The 15,774-nt window shown below is 37.4% G+C and overlaps 5 protein-coding genes and 4 non-coding genes across 9 annotated transcripts; 2 read left to right on the top strand and 7 right to left on the bottom strand.

Annotated features, from left to right (window-relative positions):
- Positions 1 to 442: 442 nt before the first annotated feature.
- Positions 443 to 1,817, bottom strand: LOC108857000 (cysteine-rich repeat secretory protein 26). The gene is given in 3 exon segments (XM_018630916.2): positions 443 to 770; positions 773 to 1,034; positions 1,263 to 1,817. Coding segments are annotated over 3 exon segments (801 nt in total). The 5' UTR covers positions 1,602 to 1,817; the 3' UTR covers positions 443 to 570.
- Positions 1,818 to 2,663: 846 nt separating this feature from the next.
- LOC130512362 (peroxisome biogenesis protein 22-like) lies at positions 2,664 to 4,949 on the top strand. The gene is made up of 8 exons (XM_057010270.1): positions 2,664 to 2,953; positions 3,082 to 3,312; positions 3,404 to 3,451; positions 3,649 to 3,705; positions 3,811 to 3,912; positions 4,214 to 4,279; positions 4,359 to 4,460; positions 4,558 to 4,949. Exons 1-8 carry the CDS (start codon positions 2,822 to 2,824, stop codon positions 4,660 to 4,662), a joined length of 843 nt encoding a protein of 280 aa, XP_056866250.1. The 5' UTR covers positions 2,664 to 2,821; the 3' UTR covers positions 4,663 to 4,949.
- Positions 4,950 to 5,287: 338 nt separating this feature from the next.
- Positions 5,288 to 5,417, bottom strand: LOC130495372 (small nucleolar RNA snoR80). Its single transcript, XR_008934643.1, has one exon. It is a non-coding gene; the product is annotated as a small nucleolar RNA snoR80 (small nucleolar RNA).
- Positions 5,418 to 5,480: 63 nt separating this feature from the next.
- LOC130495360 (small nucleolar RNA Z152/R70/R12) lies at positions 5,481 to 5,588 on the bottom strand. The gene has a single exon (XR_008934631.1). It is a non-coding gene; the product is annotated as a small nucleolar RNA Z152/R70/R12 (small nucleolar RNA).
- Positions 5,589 to 5,681: 93 nt separating this feature from the next.
- LOC130495357 (small nucleolar RNA R11/Z151) lies at positions 5,682 to 5,768 on the bottom strand. The gene has a single exon (XR_008934628.1). It is a non-coding gene; the product is annotated as a small nucleolar RNA R11/Z151 (small nucleolar RNA).
- Positions 5,769 to 5,807: 39 nt separating this feature from the next.
- Positions 5,808 to 5,909, bottom strand: LOC130495354 (small nucleolar RNA Z157/R69/R10). Its single transcript, XR_008934625.1, has one exon. It is a non-coding gene; the product is annotated as a small nucleolar RNA Z157/R69/R10 (small nucleolar RNA).
- Positions 5,910 to 7,936: 2,027 nt separating this feature from the next.
- LOC108862283 (UDP-glycosyltransferase 71B7-like) lies at positions 7,937 to 9,798 on the top strand. Its single transcript, XM_018636368.2, has one exon. The coding sequence runs from the start codon at positions 8,011 to 8,013 to the stop codon at positions 9,421 to 9,423; it is 1,413 nt and encodes a 470-aa protein (XP_018491870.2). The 5' UTR covers positions 7,937 to 8,010; the 3' UTR covers positions 9,424 to 9,798.
- A 1,487-nt stretch (positions 9,799 to 11,285) lies between these two features.
- LOC108862281 (UDP-glycosyltransferase 71B2-like) lies at positions 11,286 to 12,997 on the bottom strand. The gene has a single exon (XM_018636362.2). The coding sequence runs from the start codon at positions 12,882 to 12,884 to the stop codon at positions 11,454 to 11,456; it is 1,431 nt and encodes a 476-aa protein (XP_018491864.2). The 5' UTR covers positions 12,885 to 12,997; the 3' UTR covers positions 11,286 to 11,453.
- A 322-nt stretch (positions 12,998 to 13,319) lies between these two features.
- LOC108862279 (UDP-glycosyltransferase 71B2-like) lies at positions 13,320 to 15,013 on the bottom strand. Its single transcript, XM_018636361.2, has one exon. The coding sequence runs from the start codon at positions 14,908 to 14,910 to the stop codon at positions 13,444 to 13,446; it is 1,467 nt and encodes a 488-aa protein (XP_018491863.1). The 5' UTR covers positions 14,911 to 15,013; the 3' UTR covers positions 13,320 to 13,443.
- Positions 15,014 to 15,774: the final 761 nt, after the last annotated feature.

Genomic DNA, 15,774 nt, shown 5'->3' with positions numbered 1-15,774 from the left:
TATGTTTTAAAAATGTATATTGCAAATAATATATAAGGGACAGTAGTATATAATTTATATATTGAATCTTAACTGTAATTTCGAGTAACTTTATTTCATCTATTATTGTTATAAAAGTAAAGCAAACAATGATAAATGTAAAATAATTCTATAATTAAAAATAAAAAAATACTTATTAATCAGACAAGATTTTGTTTTTTAACAAAAATAACAAAACAACAGTGAACATGATATTACTTTCGACTGAAAGTAAACAAAATAATTTAAAACATATTTTTAATTTAGATATTTTCGATTATTTTTCACTTGCTGGGGTGAGCTTAATTCTAGTTCTATATAAAATAGAGTTATTTTTGTTTCTTTTTTGTAACTGATTTAAGTTATTTTTGTTTTTTCAAAGAAAACTGCAATTTATTAACGGATTAGGAAACATAAAAAGAAGAAGTTAGAAGCTCTCCATACATACTGTTGTGTTACATAAAATAAACCACAAAGAGGTTAACCATTTTTATTCCTTGATATAGCACTTAATCAAACATAAAGCAAATTAAGAGCTCCCATCAAACAGTCTTAAATTCTAAGAAAAGGGTAAAACTCAAACCTTGCATTACAGCTTCTACACAAATATCTAGCTCCTTGTTTTTCATAGGCGCAGAATGGATGTTGCAAGACAAGCCACTCTAGACACACATAGCAAGCACTCCCAAATAACTCGTTCGTACATTGCAGCATTCCATAAAACTTCTTTGTCCCAATCATCGTCTCCCCGTTGCGTACAGTGGCCCCCGCCCCGTGGCGTCCTCGCTGCTAGTCTTGTTGATTACAGATAATAGCTTATCGGTGAAAACCTGCTTCTTCTTTTCGAATACCTTCTTATCGCCGCTCACGGATTTTGGATTGCTTATACATAAATAATTATCATAGTGGATTCTGTTCGGTAGGACCTCTATAACGGAACTGTGTGTAGAAATATCCAAAAGACATTGGTCATACCATATTGTTGCTCCTTTGTTTCCAGGACATTTCTTGCGAAGCTGTCATATATATAAGGACACCACGATAAAGAAGTGCACTATATTGACTAAATTATTATAGATTTTGTTATGTACCAGACCTCAAACTGTATCAGTTTATGTCAGTTAAACATTCTATGTAGAGTATGAGGATTGTCGTATATCTATGATATATGTTTATCGATAAGAATATCCATTTGTATATTTTCATACTTGACTGCTAATAATAAAATAGTGATTTGATGTTACCCCAGAGAGGGCTTCGGCGAGGCAAGAGTGACACTTGGGCCCGTAGGAGTCACCACGGCATTGGAGCATGACAAAAGCAGTATTGGGAGGTATATCAAGATAGGGACTCTTCATATTAGAGTCGAGGGCGTAACCGTTACGCAGATCAAAGGTGGATATGTTTTTGATGACAATGTTGAGATTTTTCTCGAACTCACTCCCCCGCTTGTATTTCCCTTGGGTGTTGTTGCATGCATGGTGGAGATACTCATTGGTAATGTTAAGAGACGAAACAAAGGTGGGTATAAGGAGGAGTTGCATGGCCATCGCGGCCAAGATAGGGACCGATCCAAAAGACATTTGTTTGTGATCTTTGTTCCTTCGGAACGTTTTTAATTAAAAGATAAATCGTTGAGGAGTGGAGATGTTTATATAGGAGATGAAGATTTTATGATTCCTTTTTGTACTTTGGTGACCTTAAAGAAATTCGTTTTATCATCTTAGTTCCAATGTTTTAATCTAAAAGACAGGAGAGAGAGGTTGAGACTTGGTATTTGCGGCTAGAGAAAAGGATGATAAAATTAATAGTCAGAGTTGTACAAGTTTTTTTTAGAACCACATGATTAGGGTTGAGCAATACTAAGAACCAAACTTAATCTGACAAGAAAAAGTAGTACCGAATTTGAAATAAAACAGATTAAATATCGGAATAAATCCAAAAATTTAATATCCAAAAAAAGGAGCTGATTCCAATCTAAACCAAAAATATTTTGGATACCTAAAGATACTAATAAATCACAATTATATATTAAATATATTAATTATTTTAGATTTCATATTTATAAAATATTTTGAATAAAAGTAATAAATCATCCATTATTTTAGATACTATGGACACTCTTCCTTGACCAAGCTTTGATGATGTTATGTTCAAATTTGTTGGATTTGAAAACAAAATGCAGAAGTAAAAAACTACGCATGATTTGATATTTGTATTTATTATATGAAATTTTTCCTTTGTTTAATTGTATTATAAACGTTTGATTAACGGAAATCTTTTATCATCTGATATCTAAATTTTAAAATTTGTTTTAGTATCAACATCTCATGTGGTCTCTATTCTGCATATTTTATATATTTGTTTGCTTCTTTTCACATGTGAAGTAGTGATACCCATTGATGGCTTAAGTAACAAAACCATACCAAACTGTAAACAAATCTGGTTTCCTTAATAATCTTACACTTCGGATTGTATTGTGTTGATCATGTAAAAAAAAACTTCAAAAAAAAAAAAAAAAAAAAAACTTCAAAGTCAAAGAGGAAAAGACCAAAACGCACCGTTTCCACTCCTTGCGAGATAGAGTTCGCATCCATCGCATCCCACGGTATAAATCGTGGTCGCACACGCTAATCTATAGCCACGCATGAAAATGAACACGTGTCAGTTTCATCGGATGTACTTTCCCCCAAAGTACAGTGCCCTTCTTTTCTGGTACTTTTTTTCAGACAGCTTTTTGAAGCTAAGAATCTGATTGTCCGAATTTCCGTCCTCAAACAACAACGCTTTTGAAGTTTTGGCTATGGCGGAATCGTCTTCTTCGTCGTCGTCGCCGCCATCGCCTACCGAAGAGATTGTTCGATTGATCAAACGGTTAAGCGCTTACGTTACTTTCAAGATGTCTAGCCTCTTCTCTACATCTATTCCCAATCTGGTTCGATCTCTCTCTCTCTCACTCTCTCTTTAGCTATTTGGTTTCTGTAATCTATAGGGTTGGAGTCTAATTTGGGTTTAAGCTTAAAAAATGGAAACTTAATGAGAGTTTGATTTGGATATTGGTAGGATTCAAGATCTATTGGTGCTATAGCGGGGCTTGCGATAGCTGTGATATTCACATGGAGGGCTATAAGAAGACCACCAGGGGAGCCTCGAAGAAGGCAGCCAAAACGCAGGACGATGCAGTCAGCTGAATCCTCCTCCTCTAGTGCTGCTGCTGCTCAGTCAGATGTTTCTTTGCCTCATGAGGATAACGGAGTGCAAGATGTTGTTGATCACTTCTTTCAGCCTGTCAAAGTAATCATTCTATTTCTCTTTCTTTACCCCCCAAAGTTTCAAACTTTTGTACCTTCAGTGTTATGGATGAACTTCCTTTTTTTTTTTGCAGCCTACACTGGGGCAGATTGTTAGGCAGAAGCTTAGTGAAGGAAGGAAGGTAATAATTACATGTCTTGTTCGCATTGGTTGATAAATGTTGTCCTTTTGGTCATGCTTTAATCATTTGGAACTGCACATATGGTCCTTGGTGTTCCATGATTAATACACTTGATGTTCATAGACAAGATCTTGTTATGTGTTTTCTCGGAGCTGTATGGAAGCAATATTAAATTGAGCTTGACTCTTGTGTAATAGGTAACGTGCCGTCTTCTTGGAGTCATTCTTGAGGAATCAAGTCCAGAAGAACTCCAAGTAATAACATTTCCTCTTTTTTTTCTGGTATTCATGTAAAAAAGTTATTTGCATTATGTGTCTGTACCTGACTCTGAGAATTTAAAAAAAAAAAACACTATGCAGAAACAAGCAACAGTGAGGTCATCGGTTCTGGAAGTTCTCCTAGAGATTACAAAGTATTCTGATTTATATCTCATGGAAAGAGTTCTTGACGACGAAAGTGAAGTAAGCAACAGCCTCCTTTACATTCAATGTTCTTTTATATACTGGAGCTATCAAATTAGGTGTCGTTATTTATCATCATTAAAAATGATTAGCTTAAAAACTGGACAAGTGGATCATAACATGGATTTTTTTTTTCTTGACTGGAGTTAAAATAATGGATAATGTTTGATAAGGATAAGTGAGCTGACATGACATTGGTGTGCAACTAAATGTTTGAGAGTTGAGACTAGTGTGCATTGTTTTTTTTCGGTTGACTAAGGTTCTGAAACTCACATTTTAAACTACTGGTTAATTTATGCAGGCCAGAGTTCTACAGGCTTTAGAGACTGCAGGTGTTTTCAACTCTGGTGGTTTGGTCAAAGATAAGGTACTCTCAATCTCAAGACAATCTATGTTTTTTCGCAATGTGAAGACTTAGAATAATACTGTAACGTGAAACTTTGCAGGTCCTGTTCTGTAGTACAGAGATCGGAAGAACATCCTTTGTTAGACAAATAGAACCTGACTGGCATATTGATACAAACCCAGAGATCAGCACACAACTAGCTGTAAAAGTCCTTTTGCCTTTGTTTAAAAAAGTTACCATTCTCTTTATCCACAGTTTTGTTAAACTGATTTTCTCCCTTTGTTTTTGTGTTATTGCAGCGGTTCATCAAATACCAGCTTCACGTGTCTGCATTGAAACCAGAGCGAACGGCTCCCAACGTGTTCACCTCGCAGTCTATAGAGCAGTTCTTTGGATGTGCTTAATCAAAAAAAAAGAGAGGTGAAAGATAAGCAACAAAACCTACAAACCTACAATGTTCAATTTGATCATCTTCTTGTTCTGACAGAAGCAAAGAGCAGAGGCGTAAATGGTCTCGTTTCCATCATAAAACTTGTAACTTCCTTTTTTTTGTTGTGTTGTCTGGACATTAAGAATGTACTGCGAGTGTTATCGGCGGAAGTAAAGAAACTTGTAATTTCTGTATCAACAACATTATCGTGTTTTCTTGTTGCATCAATGGGATCTGTAATGTGAAGTTTTCGACACCTTCCTTCATAAATTTCGTTTCAATAAATTTACTACTGGATATTTCTCTTTAAGGCTTTTTCTTACTTAGCTATCACGCTAGCTTCTTGACGTTATGATAAAGAAATTTAGCACCAATATGGTTATGGAAATAGAATTTCTATTTTGGTATCTTTAACAATTCATAGTTTCAAGAATTTGTTTCATGGTCATTTTATAAGAATTGGTTTCAGGTAAAGTGTTCCAGTCCATTATAAAGTCGTCCCAAACGTAACAGAGGTGCCTTAAGCAAGTAGCTGTCCTTTCAAGTATTGATGATATAAAAAACCGTGTCACTAAACACACAAAACTGAGTTTATGAAATAATGTGCGAGGCATTTCCAGGATCAACTAACATAGAAAAAGTCAGATGATCAGGATATACCACAACCTTATCAATCTTTCGTCAATGCCATTATACCTAAAGGAACTGTTTTTATCCCTCAGAATTGGTAAAAGACGCCTTTCAATATCGAATTATCAAACATATATTGCAATTTAAGGGACTATATAACATTATGCTCAGTGGAAGGAGAAGTCGTTTAATTAAGAGAGCTCACGGCAAAACATATGTTTTGTCCACTGCCCTTCATGCACCTCCGTGCGGTTTTATCATCATCGCATCATCATCCCGAAAATTTAAAAACAAATCATTTGAAAAAACAAACAAATTAATATACTTTTTTTTTCAATTCGACAAGTAATGATTTAAAAAAAAAAGCCTCAGTGAGTGTAACAATTCAGATCATTGATTATAAAACCTCACTGAAATCCGCTAAGATAATTGTTTTATCCTCATAGGCTATATCAAAAGAATTAATATATTGTGGTGGTGAGAGTAAAGAGGGATACTCAGACAGCCAAGGGTTGTTTCTTCAACTACTGGGTGAAGAGCCCAGATCTGAAACTCTAGTCCACGAATTATTCGTATCATCACCATATTCCGTTTTACCACAACCACAAAAAAAGGACAAATAAATAGAATCTCCAGGGAAAAAAATATCATAAAACCAAGAAAAAGAAGAGGTAAAGAAGCAGCTCTGGTGTTTTCTATTATGTGAAGAAGACGAAGCGTATATATATTGGACGGACACAGACGCTGTTGAGTTTGTCTTCAGAAGATTAGGGTTTTCCTTATCGCCTAGCGGCTACAACGTCTCTTGTTTTCGTTTTAGGGTTTTGTTCTAAGAAAGCCCACTAATTAGACTCCAGCTCTCTATTATTATTATGCCTAATCTGAGCCCATATAGTTTTTCTTAAGTCACTCAAACCAGCATACTGTATTAAGTTAGCTACTTTGACATATGTTATATTCAAATTTGTATGTAATATATCTTTTTGTTTATAGATTTTGAAATTTTAATATATATATTGAATTTTAAAAATTTTAAAATAATTTAAATGTGTTATCCGAAACTGAACCGAACCGGATCCGAGACAAAATTTAGAAATATCTGAATGCGTACCTAAATATCCAGCCTATACAAAAGATGTAGTCACGCCAATGGATATATAATTCGTCAGTCACACTTCTCTCGGGCACAACCTTGGATGATGCCACAAAATAACATACTATTGTGGGAAGTTTTACAATAGTTATCTTTCAGAAGGCCCGATATTTCTTTCTTCATCAATAAACTGTCAAAATTCATGCATCGTCTAACAACTGAACATTGATCAGGTATGAAATGAATACTCCACTATCCCTCTGACATCATCCCACAAATCATTTTTCTATGAGCAAGCAACAAAACTGACCTCCATGGCTTCAGAGATACTGACTGGACAAGTGATAACGAAAAGTAAAGGAACCTATAGAAATAATTTTTTATGAATGACGAAGAATGATTATTTCTTATCATATTTAATAAGGAAGAATATTATTTTATATTTCTCTGGAATAAAAAAGAATGAAAAAAATAAAAAATAAATATTTTTTATAAATAGTAATATTTAAGAATATTAGAGAATGCATTATTCTTTTTTATTTCTTGGTCATCATTCATACTCTGATATTTATATTTTTTTGTCTGGTATCAACTGATCCCACTTCTTCTCAAATGGATCCGCCCCTGTTACAAATTAGCAGTCTCACTCAAGCACGAATCAGTGAAATGTAATTATCATGTTGTCCGTCAATTTGTTCAAAGCGGACAACTAGACCATCTGGTCAAACTCTTATTGTTAAGATTGGATTTTTCCTGTATTTTGTGAGGTGTGATGGAACAGGAAGAAATAGATTCAAAGATCAAGACAGCTCATCTAATAGATTATGAAACTATTTTGTATATTGTCATGAATATATTACTTTGCCCTATAAAGAGATCTCTTTCTGTGTATATAAGCAAAACATATTCAACACCAATAAGATTATCAAGTGGTATGGCATATCCAATAGGAAGACGTTAGTCACGTTACTCAACTCTAGCAAAAAGCTTTTCCAATCTAAACCTTTTTGCAGGGGTTATCTGAGGAATTGAATAATGATGCGATCAGTCAAGTGAACGGGAGGATACCAAACCGAACCAGCATCCCTAATCAGATACACTAAAAATTGAGGTCAAGGTTTAATCTGTTTTAATTATTTTAGTTCTTGTTAGTGATAAGTCCAGACTTAGTCTTCCTAATGTTTAGAAACATCATCACTCTCTTTTGCCGTTCCGAAATTGTTGATTCAAAACAGTTGAACTAAAGAAACAGCAAAACTAAATATAAAATCAGTTTAAAGCCAAAGAAAAGTTCTCTTTATGTTTTTTTTTTGCTTTTATTTTTGAAGTATTTCTCAGTCCTTTATATATTCTGAAGCATTTTAAATTAATTTTAATTTATGTTTCTGTAACATTAATTAGTTTAGTCCATTAAGCAATCCCCAGTATTAATTACTCACCGTCTCTTTCTTCTTGTTTTTTCCTGGCGAAAGCATTAACAATTTGTCAGTAATATTAATTTTTTCCCGTTTTAGTCTGTAGACATTGCTATTAACTTAATCTAGCAGAGCCAGATTCAGGCAAGCCACAAAAAGAAAAATAATAATAAGAACGATAGACATGCAATTTGAGCTTGTCTTCATACCATATCCGGGGATCGGCCATCTCAGGTCAGCCGTAGAGATGGCTAAGCTACTGGTCAGCCGAGACGACCGCCTCTCCATCACCGTACTGCTCCTTCCTTCCCTTCCCGGCGGAGAAGTCGTTTCTACCGCCTACGTAGCATCCCTTTCCGCTGCATGCATCAACCGTCTCCGCTATGAAATCATATCCGGCGAAAACACCGATCAACCTACGAGGCTCGACATCCACATAGAGAATCAGAAGCCAAAGGTGAGACTCGCCGTTTCAAAACTCGTCGACGACTACTCGAAGCTACCGGACTCGCCTCGTTTAGCCGGGTTCGTCGTCGACTTGTTCTGCACTTTGATGATGGATGTGGCTAACGAGTTTAACGTCCCGACCTATCTGTTTTACACGTCCAGCGCAGGACTTCTCGGGCTAGGGTTTCACGTTCAGACACTGTGCGATGAGAATAGGTACGGTGTGAGTGAAAACGATTACGAAGACTCTGAAGACGTGTTGCATGTCCCGAGTTTGACTCGTCCTTATCCGGTGAAGTGCCTTCCTCACGGCCTCGCGTCGAAAGATTGGCTACCGATCTTGGTAAATCAGGCAAGAAGATACAGAGAGATGAAGGGCATTTTGGTAAATACCGCTGCCGAGATTGAGCCTTATACGTTGCGAGTTCTCAACTGTGGTGATGCTCCTCCTAGTTATCCAGTGGGGCCGCTTTTAGACCTCACCTCCAAGGAAGACAAAAAAGGATCGGACATTTTAGAATGGCTCGACCAGCAACCACCTAGATCGGTAGTGTTCCTCTGTTTCGGGAGCATGGGTGGCTTCAGTGAGAAGCAAGCAAGAGAGATCGCCGTGGCGCTCGAGAGAAGTGGGCATCGTTTCCTCTGGTCTCTCCAACGAGCATCTCCACCCGGAGAGTTCGAAAATCTGGAGGAAGTTCTCCCGGAAGGATTCTTTGATCGGACAAAGCAGATAGGTAAAGTGATCGGTTGGGCCCCACAGGTTGCCGTGCTTGCTAAACCGGCGGTTGGAGGTTTTGTCACTCACTGTGGGTGGAACTCTACGCTGGAGAGTCTATGGTTCGGCGTTCCGACCGCAGCGTGGCCGTTGTACGCTGAGCAGAAGTTCAACGCTTTTGAGATGGTGGACGAACTTGGACTAGCCGTGGAGATAAGGAAGTATTGGCGCAACGATCGTTCCGTGGAGTTAGTGACGGCGGAAGAGATAGAGAGAGCAATCAAGTGTTTGATGAAGCAGGATAGCTATGTGAGGAAGAGAGTGAAGGAGGTGAGTGAGAAATGCCATGCTGCCCTAATGGATGGTGGGTCATCTCAAACTGCCTTGAACAACTTCATTCAAAAAGTGTTTGAGAATATCTCGTTACAAGGATAGTTAGAGAATGTGTGTGTGTGTGTGTCTTACCGTCTCGAGGGTGTTTGAGATAGGTAGACCCATGTTATGACGTTCCTTTATAAATTTGCATGTGTATGTGTGTCGTTCCGTCTTGAGTGGTCACAAATGGTTTTGGTTAGGGCATATATGATGAGAACAATGGTATTTAGTTCTTCGGCTTAAAGGGATCCACATCCACCAAGTCCACAGGTGTATCTCTTTATAATGAAAAGGTTGAGATGGTGTTGTGACTGTGATCGAAGGTGGTCAAGACTCTCCATTTTCAGTTAGTTTTTCATTTTAGCTTGTGTGTGTTTATCAATGTTTTCAAAATTACTCTAGACCGACCAGTCGAACTAGTTTGATGTTACTAAACGAGTACGATTACATCTAAAAATTCAGATTTGAGATAGACTGGTAAAATCATTCAAAAATGGATAATCTAATGACCTGGATCAATTTTAAAAAACGGTTTTCAAAGTTTACTAATCTAATCTATTAAATGGAAGTCAATGTTAATCGTTTTTAATTGGTTTGTTTCCATTTGAATAGTTTACAATGTAAATTCAATTTAACATACTCTTACATGATGATGAAATTCAATTTCATATACTCTTACTAAATCTTAATATTTATTACTTTAGTCAACCGTGCCATTTTATTCAATAACTTTACGTTTATTGTATTCTTGAGTTTCACTAAAAAATATTGGTTTTATATACTAAGTATTAGTATACATTGTTTTCAAACTTTATTTTAGGATGGTCAAAAATTATATGATTTTAAGATGACATTTGTTTTGTGTGTGTGTGAAACAAGCTGTCTCAGACAAAAAGTGATAGGATTTTAAGAATCAACAATACTACCCAATGAAATCTTGTTATTTTATCATTTATCAAACAAACACTGTTTTCAATATGAATATGTTTTTCTTCTATCTAGTATGTATTAAGGTTTTAGTTACTTATTTAGTTCATGATAATTATTTTATATTAAAGATTTTATAAATATAATTATATATTGTATATAAAATTTAAAATAAAAATCAAGTTGAACCGGTAAAATTGTCTGATCAGCTAACCAATAATTATATCAAATTAATATTTGGCTCGATTTTAAAATTTTTGGTTTATGTAATAAAAGATTAGACGAGTGGTTTGGCTCACAATAAACCTCAGTTTGGCCGTTGGCTACAAGCATGGACCAATCACTAGCTTATTCTATAATTAATAGATGATTTATATTTGTATTTCAATTTATTTGTATTTTAAATATTTTATAACAATACATTGATTTTGCGTTTATCAATTTCTAATAATTTTGAACAATAAAAGTTCAATAAACTTAACTAATTTTTTTGAAATTAACAGTTTTGTCATCAACTAATTAAAAATTCATAAGAACAGAAGAAACAATTTAAGAAAAAAAATTTAGTACGTAAGTAAGATTTTAGTACCCATATGCTTTTAAGTATACCTTTTTAGTTTTTCTTTTGCTTCCTCCCTCTGTAGTATATGGGGGTAACAAACTACATATACCATATTACATTCACATTGGGTCAATTGATTACACATTTTTTTTTTGGCATCTCCGTTCTTGTTTCTTCGAATATCGTACATGGGATAAGAGACTACGAATGCAGGCCCCATTTCTATCCACATACAACACAACTCATGGAAGAAAAGAAACGTCTTCCACTTTCCCTCTTTACAATTATTGATCTGAGCATGACAAAAAAGAATTTGATATTTGTCCATATGTTGTAATATAGCTTACACATGAATTTATAACTAGTAATCATAAGAGAGAGTAGCATGTGCTGCCATATATAACTTAGATACACAACAAGAATGGTAGCCAAATAAAATAAGATGGGATGTCATGTATACCACAAAGTGTTATTATGGTCAAAGTTATAGCTCTTATAAAAACTTATTATCAACAACATAGAAAGTTCAACATCCATGGATATTGCCTTGCTGGAGATTAATTATACGACGTATTCTCTTTTGGAACGTTAACCACAAGATTCAAAAGATATTGTCAGTGACGTCTTGAATAAACTTTACAAGAGCAGCGTGGGAAGATCCACCGTCCATTACTGCCATGTGACTCATCTCACTCATCTTCTTCACTCCATCTCTCACGTCGCTATCCTGCTTCATCAAGCACCGTATTCCCCTCTCTATCTCCTCCGCTGTTATCAACTCCGTTACTGTCTCCGCCGCCGCCATATATTCTCCTTGAAAATGATTCCTAATCTCCACCGCTAGCCCCATCTCCTCCACCATCTCGAATGCGTTCAGCTGTTGCTCAGCATAAAGCGGCAACGTGGCAACCGGAACCCCGAACCATACACTTTCCAGTATCGAGTTCCAACCGCAGTGAGACACAAACCCTCCAATGGCTGGACTCGACAGCACAGCCCTCTGTGGAGCCCAACTTATAACCTTACCTATCTCCACTGTCCTTTCTAGGAACCCCTCTGGAAGAATCTCTTCAAGATTCGTAAACTCTCTGGGAGGTCCGGTTGGTGCAGCACGGCGAAGACACCAGATGAAACGGTAGCCAGTTCGTTCAAGCGCGATGGCAATCTCTTTAGCTTGTTCCTCATTGAAACCTCCCATGCTTCCAAAGCAGAGGAACACAACTGATCGGTACGGCTGATCATCAAGCCACCGTAGGACCTCCGTTTGTTTATAGTCCACCGAGTCAAGACCAACCGGTCCCACTGCATACACCGTAGGAAGATGACTATCTCCACCGGAGATGAACTTCACAGCTTGAGGCTCCAGCTCAGAAAACGTATCTATCAAGATACCCTTCGTTTCTTGGAATCTTCTGGCGTGGCTCAAAACAACAGGTAACTCATCGTTTACTATCACGGATGGGACGCACTTCGCTGGTAAAGAACGGGTCAGGAACGGGACTTCCAACTCAGTGTCCGAGTCTTTCAACTCTCCCACGTCGTACTTCTCAACGTCACAAAGATATTGCATATGAATCTGCAAGCCAAGAAACACTGCACTTGAAGGATAGAACAAGTAACTTGGAACCTCGAACTCGTTGGCAACATCGATCATTTGCGTGCAGAACATGTCCACCACAAACCCAACAAGCTTACTCAAATCCGGTCGGGCCTGGTCATAGAGTTTAGCTACCGTTGCTTTCACCGCGGGTTTATAGCTCTCCGAGTAGGAAAGGAAATCCGGCTCGGTGTTAGGGGAGTTTGACCTATCCGCATCGGATAGGACGATGAACCGTAGGCGGTCTCTAGGCATAGTGGAGAGAGAAGCGATGTAGGAGGAAATGCTTGGGGTACGGAGTTCTTGCCTGGGAGGGATGATGATGACGGTAACGCAGAGATGGTCATGGCCGTCGACAAGGAGCTTAGAAAACTCCACTAACGGAGGGAGGTGGCCGTGACTAGTTGATGGCACAAGGACTAGCTCTAGTTTCATTTTGTTTCTTCGGTATTGCTTTAGTGGTTGGAAAAGGTTTAAGGAGAGTATGTTCTTAGAGATAACTCTATTTTTAATTACTTTTGTTCACAATAAGAGAGTTGTCCAATCATATGATTTTTTTATATACAACGTTCTAGGCGTCAACAGAAAATATCCTTTTGAACATTTTGGTTAGATTATCGGTTACTGGAAATTACTGAAAAATGGTGACCGCATCGGCAATAACAAAACGTGAGGTTTTCCCACTAGAATACAAGTTTCTAACGACTTTTTAATAATCTTATCTCTTCCCCACCCCCTAACCTTTTATATCCAAGGGAACAAAATTAGATGTAGGGATGGCCCATTTTCGTAGCAAAGTAAGACATGTAATTACCTAACGATATCAAATTTTCACTTGTTTCATGCTTTTCTTCGAATTCTAACCGGTAGTCATATTCAACGATCATCATTTATAAATTTAACATATTTCTTACACACATTGTTTTTTAGAGAGATGCGAACTAGCGTTGTTTCAGCGAGATGGATACATAGCCATAGAGTCATGGAATATTATCTAAGATTTGGGAACATTCAATAGATTTTTTGTGACGTCTTGAATGAACATTAGAATAGAAGCATGTGAAGACCCACCTTCCATCAAAGCCACATGGCTCTTCTCACTCATCTCCTTCACTCGACCCTTCACTTCCCCATCCATTTCCATTAAACTGTGGATCCCCCTCTCTATCTCCTCCGCAGTCACTAACTCGGACTCCGCCGCCATAAAATCTGCTCGGAAAGAGTTTCGGATCTCCACCGCTAGCCCTAGCTCCTCCACCATCTCGAACGCGTTAACTTGTTGCTCGGCGTAAAGAGGCCACGTGGCTATCGGAACACCGAACCAGATACTCTCTAGTGTTGAGTTCCATCCACAATGCGACACGAATCCTCGGACCGCAGAGTTAGCCAGTATGGCGCTCTGTGGAGCCCAACCGATAATCTTCCCTATCTTCGCGGTCCGGTCCAAGAACCCCTCCGGGAGAATCTCTTCAAGGTTTGTAAACTCTCCCGGAGGTCCCATCGTTCCCTTTGGCTTCGCACGGCGGAGAGACCAAAGGAAACGATGACCACTTCGTTCTAGGGCTATAGCAATCTCCTTTGCTTGGTCTTCACGGAATCCTCCCATGCTCCCAAAACAGAGGAACACAACTGATTCACGAGGCTGCTCGTCCAACCACCGTAGGATCTCTGCTTTCTTTTCGTCAGCTGAATCTGAACCGTTGGTTTTAATGTTCAAAACGGGTCCCACTGGATAAACCTCAGGAAGATGATTATCTCCGCCGGAGAAAAACTTCATAGCTTGAGGCTCTAATTCAGCAAACGTATTTACCAAAATACCCTTGGTTTCTTTGAATCTTCTAGCCTGGCTAATAAAAAGCGGTATCCACTCCTTGCTCAGCATCACGGAGGGGAAACACTTAACTGGTAAAGGACGTGACAAACTCGGGACTTCCAACTCAGTTATGTCCGAATCCTTTAAATCGCTGACGTCATATTTCTTAACGTCGTTGAGGTACTGAACATGAGATTGCAATCCGAGAAACGTAGCGTTGGAGGTGTAAAACAGGTAGCTCGGAACTCCCAGCTCGTCGGCGACATCGATCATTGCCGTGCAGAACATGTCCACCACGAATCCAGCAAGCCGCGACTCGGGTTGACCAGTGAGCCTCTCCACCGTGGCTCTCACGTGCGGCTTGAAGTTATCGATGTAGGTGAGGAAGTTTTGTTTGGGATCATCGGAGTTTGGCTCATCGAGGACGGAGAGAACGTTGTAGCGAAGGCGTGGCTCAGATGGGGTGGTGGAGGAGAGAGAAGCGATGTAGGAGGAAGAGCTGCCGCTGCTGAATCCATGCATTTGAGGTATGATGATGACGGTGACGGAGATGTTTTCGTCACGGTCGACGAGGAGCTTAGCAACCTCCACTAATGGCCGGATATGGCCGTCACCAGGTGATGGTATGAAGACCAGCTCCAGTCTCATTTTTCCAAATGCTTTACTATTTTCAATTGATTTTTCTTTGATTAGTGAAAAGTGGTTTCAGAGGCTTTTGTTAGCCGTTTGACTTTGAAGCGATAGGCCTTTGTCTTATGCATACATGACACGTAATGTGGATATCTCCCGCATGTTTTCTATAAGATTATCTACAATACTTTTTTTTAACACTCAATTTTTACTTTTTATAATTTCATATCATTTTTTCTTTCTTTTACTTAATCACTCAACACATATTATACTTTCTTTTGTTGCAATGATTTGTTTAGAAAAAAATTCTGTCCACCTATTTTTCTTTTATATTTTTGTGTTTAATTGTGATTACATATTAATAACTAAAAATATGAAAAATATTTATTAAAAATAAAAATAATAATCAACTAAAATTTAAACCAAAATAGTTAAAAGTCAATGTTTTGGAATTTAGTTTATGAAATAGTATTTAAAATACAAATAAAAGTTTATTGAAAAATAATAACTATAGAAAAGGAAAAAATATGTATCTGTATCAAATATATTTTTTTTAATTTATAGAGTGCAAAAATAATAAAATTTGGTATAAAATATTTAAAGAAATAAATGTTTACTACATATAATTAGCATGAAAAGCAAATCTCAGCTATTGCAATAACCAATAATCATGTAACACATATGTGTTATGACTTCATCTTTTATTATTTAACAAGTTGAAAGGATAGAATTAACAACAATCCACATCATGTTTTTTTTTTTTCAACAACTTCACTGGAAACATACAACTGTTAATAAATTCAACAACTTATTGAAAACATAGACCACTTCTTCAAAGGCTAAAGATGTTTTTGTTTCTTCGCCAACATATTTCGTAATGCT

The sequence above is a fragment of the Raphanus sativus genome, chromosome 5, assembly GCF_000801105.2.
Source record: "Raphanus sativus cultivar WK10039 chromosome 5, ASM80110v3, whole genome shotgun sequence".
NCBI classification, from domain to species: domain Eukaryota; kingdom Viridiplantae; phylum Streptophyta; class Magnoliopsida; order Brassicales; family Brassicaceae; genus Raphanus; species Raphanus sativus.
Note: the sequence above shows the minus strand (reverse complement) of the source record. Positions and strands in the feature narration are given on the sequence as shown.

What these genes read in the sequence shown, in the direction of transcription:
- LOC130512362 (XM_057010270.1), top strand. Translation starts at nt 2,822, where the DNA reads ATGGCGGAATCGTCTTCTTCGTCGTCGTCGCCGCCATCGCCTACCGAA. An exon ending in CAAGTCCAGAAGAACTCCAA is followed by an intron (nt 3,706 to 3,810) that starts GTAATAACATTT and finishes AACACTATGCAG; the next exon opens with AAACAAGCAACAGTGAGGTC. An exon ending in AGATCAGCACACAACTAGCT is followed by an intron (nt 4,461 to 4,557) that starts GTAAAAGTCCTT and finishes GTGTTATTGCAG; the next exon opens with CGGTTCATCAAATACCAGCT.
- LOC108862283 (XM_018636368.2), top strand. Translation starts at nt 8,011, where the DNA reads ATGCAATTTGAGCTTGTCTTCATACCATATCCGGGGATCGGCCATCTC.
- LOC108862281 (XM_018636362.2), bottom strand. Translation starts at nt 12,884, where the DNA reads ATGAAACTAGAGCTAGTCCTTGTGCCATCAACTAGTCACGGCCACCTC.
- LOC108862279 (XM_018636361.2), bottom strand. Translation starts at nt 14,910, where the DNA reads ATGAGACTGGAGCTGGTCTTCATACCATCACCTGGTGACGGCCATATC.